The 6,000-nt window shown below is 40.6% G+C and overlaps 1 protein-coding gene across 1 annotated transcript in view; it reads right to left on the bottom strand.

Moving 5' to 3' along the window:
- Positions 1-2,617: 2,617 nt before the first annotated feature.
- FNDC3B (fibronectin type III domain containing 3B) overlaps positions 2,618-6,000 on the bottom strand; it is a 267,953-nt gene continuing 264,570 nt past the window's right edge. The window contains exon 26 of the mRNA XM_053390554.1: positions 2,618-4,086. Within this exon, the coding sequence (XP_053246529.1) occupies positions 3,775-4,086 (312 nt within the window). The 3' untranslated portion in view covers positions 2,618-3,774. The remainder of the gene's footprint in view (positions 4,087-6,000) is intronic.

Below are 6,000 nucleotides of genomic sequence, written 5' to 3'. Positions count from 1 at the left end.
ATAATATAAAAATGTTTCTTTTCCTCTTAAATAGTTTCTTAAAATACTTTCCCCACTTTGCATTTTTTTATTTTTTTATTTTTACAATTTCTTTTAAAGTCTACAGGATTGGGAATGGGGAGCTTGCCTGTACACAGCTGAGACTGATTTTGGGCCGGGACAGACGTACAGTATAAGGAAATATAACAAAGCCATCAGCAGAATCAAGTCTGCTGTTTACGGAGGCAGAATCAGGAATGATTTGGATTTGCAACACTTTTATTCTACATCTGCATCAGAGAGGTTAGTTCTAGTCAATCCCTATGGCGTAAATGGCAGTGTCTGCAAAGAGAACCATACATGTCACCCCACGATATTTCATGGATCATGGCAGTGTGTGTGGAAGGGGGGAGAGGGCTAAGGAAGAGACATTTGATTTTCGAAACTACAATAAAAATACGTAACAAATTATTTTAAATACTTTCTCGATAATAAAGTGTTACAGACTTCCCTCCTCGTCACATTTATTCAACCTTATGTAAAACTACAATTCCATATCTCTTATTTTTAAACACTCAAAATGTATAAATCTCAATTTCTAGAGCGCCTTTACAAAGTTTACAGTAGTTTGTTTCCCACTCAGTTTTAAAGGTGTTAGGAGATTTTTGCTGTAGTGAACCAGTTTTTTTTTGTGTGGGGTGGGGGTGGTGGAGGAGGAGGAGGAAGAGTGGGAGAGGGAAAAGGGACCTCTACAAAATGGTGGCTTTCCCAATCATCAGCTTTCAAAACCAGCTGGCCCCACTCCAGATAAAAGTTAGCTACAGCAAAGACCAAGGGTGATACATTGCTTAGACATTAGAAGCCATGGGAGCCCAATATCCCAGGACTCGCTTCTCCCCGTTAAGTTCAATGAAATTTATGCACAACTAACTTTTTCTAGAAGGGGCACTTCCCCCTCCCCTTAAACAGACAAAATTTCACCAAAACAACATGTCCGGAACTTATATTTGTGGTCACCCAAATTTCATACAAGAAATAAATTTAAATTAAAACACACACATATAAACACCACTAGGAACATTTGACAAGCCATTGACTTTGGCCAAAGGAGGTGGGGAAGAGAAAGAGGCAAGTTAAGCTCAATACCATTAGTTTTCTAGGCAAATTTATAAACTAACGATAGTCAATAACAAGATACAGAACCTTTGTACTAGTTTGCTACATCTAGAGAGGCACAAAGAATAATTCGTCAAACCTTAGAATGTCCTTCCAAGAGATGGTCATGTTTTTCGTTTCACTTTAGTTTTGGCTACATGTAAACTTTTCGGTCGTTGATCAAGCGTATAATTCAACAAGCTCTGATACTAGACAAAACCCCACAGATAATTCAGTTTCAAAGCCATTCCACAGCAAGATGCTTGGCTTATCAGGCCCCATATCAGAGGGGAGGGGTTCATTCTTTTTGGCAATTAATATACTAAGACACTCCCATTATTTTTTTTCCAAAAATGCACAAGTAAAAGTGTAAGAAGGTTAATAATCCTAGGAATGCTGATGTCGGTAAACCTACACTTATATAAAACAAAAACTGACAATAAAATAAAATAAAATTGAAAATATAACATGCTACAAAGGAAGGGGGCGGGGGAAATTTAGTACATAAGTACACTTTTTATTTATTTTATTTTTTTACAATAAATAATAAGATTGCACTGTAATTGGCATTTAAAGTACTGTATGCAGTATATAGTATAAATAAACCTAGATCAAAAATAATGTTGGTTCCCCCATTACTTTGGTTATGGGAATATATGCTACTACAGGGACACTGCGTCGTAGCTAACATAGAAGAGAGAAGAGCCAAGCCAAACCAAAGACAGCAAAAATATACAAAGTGATTATTTCTGTTTGTTTTCTCCTTTTAAAAAGCAGGGATATACAAAGTGTTGGAACTTCTCCGACAGCTGCCCTGCCCGGCCAGGAGTCGCGAGGCAGGTGTCGGCCCTTTGCAAGCGCTGCATAAACGCAACTCGAGTCCGTTGCGACTCGGGGCCGTCTTTACCAAGGGCAAAGTTCCTGGCCCTGTGTCTGCTACGCCCTTTTGGAATCCACTCGCCCCTCCTGCCTATCAATATCCCTGAGGCACTTGGACAACATTGATATTGTGTAAATAAGCCAATGATTCATATATCAAGGATTTTGATGGACTGGATAAACACGGCCAATGTTCCGAAAGGAAGAAAAGAAAAGAAAACAACACAACCCTGACGTTGGTTCTCGCAATGGGTCACATTTGCTGCGGGAAGAGCGCAGGCTTAAGGCTGGACTGAGATATTATGGGATGCACACTGAAGATAGCGGCCGCCCTGCCTTCTCTTTTTCTGTTTCTCCCTACATACTGCAACATGGGTGATGCAGTATGTGTACCCCGAAACCATCGCCCAGGAAGCAGCAGCCTCGAGAAGTTGAGTGGGGCTAGAGGACATCTTGCAATGCGCCAAAGTCGCATCCCGCGTTTCGTCGGGGCAGGCGCTTCCTGGGAGAGGAGCAGGGTGTGACGCTCTGCAATGCCTCACATTCAAATTATGTCTCCTCGGAGGCCTCATTCCCAGGTTTCCCCAACACAGATGGGCGTCTCTTTCCTCCCCTCTTAAGTGGCTGACAGAACAATTACTTAACGTCAAAAAGGTAATAATACTTAATATAAATAGCAAAGGCAGCAAGCTCTCTCTCGCCAGTTCTAAACATATAAATCAAGGTGAATATATCTAGTGATTGGATTAAGAGTATATACAAAGGCAAACAAGTTAAAAGCAGCTTTATTTTTTCTTTTTCTTTTTTTAAAAAAAGACCAGCTGGACATGGGAGTAACTATTGCACAATGCCCTCTTAAAATTACCGCTATAAAATAAAATAAAGAAATGGTAGGGACTGTAATGCTTTGTCACTTATAAAGCTATCTGGTTATCGGATCTGTTATGCAGGCAGCTCATAGTGCGCAAACAACTGGAATAAAGAGATTATTATTATTTTTTTAAATGAACTTCATGTTGCAGGATAAATTATTTGGATTGAAATGTGCTAAATATATAGTTGATAATGTAGCGGAGTTTAAAATTTATTTTTTTTAACAATGTAGAAAGAAAGGGGGGGGAAGAGAAGAAGGGGTGAGGGAAGGAGGAGAAAAATGTAGTGGATATCATTGTATGCAAAGTTGATTAATTACTGTTTTTGTCCAACACTGTGTATCGCCGCACGCCACATTCTAACCGCAATGCTATACTTGGTGATTAAGGCTTGTAGATGCGGAAGAGCGGAAAGCAGTTATTCTAATGTAATAAAACTTGCAACTTAAAAGACTGCAATGATGTTAGCAAAACAAAAACGAAAATAACCCCAAGAAAGTGAAGGCAAATTGGTTACATTTCTGAATCCATTGAAAGCAAAGTAACAAATACAGAATAGATTATTTAAAAAAAATAAAAATAAAAAAGGCAAAAAACAAACCAGGCTACTTGCTTTTGGTATCTGCCCTGGATATTTCTGACCACTTCCTAGTCTTCTGAGTTTCGAAAAGGAACACCCGAACTCCCAGTATTTCCTAAATAGGGCTTTATCCCTATGCACACCCCATCCCACGTTAATCCAGGAAAAATGTATAAAATGTATTGGAAAACACCACTGGGGGGGAAAAAGAGAGAAGGAGAAAATAAAATAAAATAAGAGGAATATCTGAATAAAACATGTGGATAATGCGTAGCATTAGTTAAAATGATACCTTTGTAATGGGACTCTTTACTTCATAAACAAATACTGTAATATAAAGGCAAATAAGATTGAGACGCTGGCAAAGCCGAGGACTAGGAGGGCGGCAAACTGTTCGTCCGAAGGCATCATACTTTTCGTCTTTGCGTCATCTATCCTCCCCATTTCCCCCGTGAGCATCAGCTCCCTCCGCTGGAGCAGAAAGGCAACAGATGGGCTGAAAGGTCCGTTAAGTTCTTGTGAGGTATCCAAGCACCGGCGGCAAACACATACGCGGAATCGGTAGTCTGTGTTCGTCTGAAGGCCTGAGATTTGGAACGTCGTCTCGTCTCCCTTGTACACCTTTGGGGAACAAACGACAAAAAAAAAAAGATTGCTCAGGGATCAAGTCCAGATATACAGACACACACACACACACACACACACACACACACACACAACGGCTAGTAGCTAGGTATCTCGGAAACTTTCGATTCCCAAATACCGGGGGTGGTGGTAAATGCTGTGAAACAGGAGACAAGGAAAGATGACCAGTTTCTGCTGAAAATTGGAAATAATACTTTATAGAAAGCTGCACAACTTATCCACCTACTATTTATTTATAAAATGTCTGCTTTACTTCCTCGCAGAGGCTCTGCGGCAGCAACCCATGTGCATGCCGAAAAACACATGTGTGCACAGGAATTATTCTTAAAAAATCACAAAGTAAGCGAACTGAAAGGGAAGTAGCTTATCATTTAATTTTAACGTTTTTTTCATTACAACGGTAAGATGCCTAGACAACTTTGCTGTTGTGAGTCATATGAACAAGCAAACTGTATAAAGTCGCACCCTGCATTTTATAAAACTGGGCACAGGGTGGCTGTATCATGGAACATCATGCCAGGGCTTGTATGCATTTCATCTTGGGCATGTACAAGATATATACAGTCATACCTCGGGTTACAGACGCTTCAAGTTGCATTTTTTCGGGTTGCGGACTGCCGAAACACGGAAGTACCAGAACGGGTTACTTCAGGGTTTCGGTGGTCGCGCATGCGCAGAAGTGCTAAATTGCACTTTGCGCATGCACAGAATCTCAAGCCGTGCGTGCACAGACGCAGGTTGTGAACACAGCAGGTTGTGAATGTGCATCCCGCACGGATCACGTTCACAATCCGAGCGTCCACTGTATGTCCCAAAAGGCTTCTAGAAGTAAAAGCAATGTTTGGGGCAATCCCTCGTTATCAATACAAGTTGCTTTTCAGTCATTTATCTTACACGCAGCAACCAACAATCAGACCCGACTCGCTGCAGGGATAGTGGAAAACCCCTTATACAAAAGACAGCGCATTTATTACAGTTATTCAATAGATGGGATATGAGTTGTCAAAAGCTGACTCAGGGTTTTCCTGTCAGATGGAAGGGTGATTGTCGGTCTGTGATGGTAATCATGCATTGGCAGAGCTTGGAACAAAATCTCTGTCCGTTCATGTGCAATGCTGCAATGAGAGCCAGCCACAAGTTATACCAGACAGCATGACCTATGGGGGACTCAAAGCAAGGAAGGTTAAATAGTTTCCACAGTCCCTGGTCCCATTCACTGCAGTGTTTCTTTGTCAGATAATGTTGCAATGAAATGATCAGTAATCTGCATGTGCAATCCACACATAATTGCCATAATTCCAAACAGGGAGTAAATGTGCACTTGACACACACAATACATGTATCATAGCAGGCATTATTCATTTTTAAGATAGCAATTGATGAATTACTCCTTCCATCCAAAGAGTTGCAAGTGAGTAGAGTTGCCCTCCTACGTACACAAGACAGGTAGGAAAACAATGTAAAAAAGTTTCTCTCGGGTGCATTTACTGATATCATTATTAAGATTGCTACTGAGATTTCACCAATTCAGGCTAATAAAACACAGGGAAGCTATGACTCAGTGAATATGAATCACTAAGTGGGAGAAAATATGAATCTGCATAAATGCCTGGCACGGAGTATTCAGATTTAGGTGGCAGAAAAAGCCAATAGGGATTTTGCAACAACCTTTGTAAATAACAAACCACTTTTCAACAATTTAGGGAGCGAGTAGTCAATATTTTAAATTTTAACGGTGAAGTGCTATGACGTGTCACCTGTTGCTTAAGCCCTGGGTTTAAAAGCTACAGTCTCTTTGGTGGGGGATGACCATCTTCTCTTAACAGCTTCCTTAATTCAACACCGCAGAGATTCAGATTTGCTTCGGTGTAAAGAACTCTCTCCGCTGAA

This window comes from Podarcis raffonei, chromosome 5 (assembly GCF_027172205.1).
Source record: "Podarcis raffonei isolate rPodRaf1 chromosome 5, rPodRaf1.pri, whole genome shotgun sequence".
Classification (NCBI taxonomy): Eukaryota; Metazoa; Chordata; class Lepidosauria; order Squamata; family Lacertidae; genus Podarcis; species Podarcis raffonei.
Note: the sequence above shows the minus strand (reverse complement) of the source record. Positions and strands in the feature narration are given on the sequence as shown.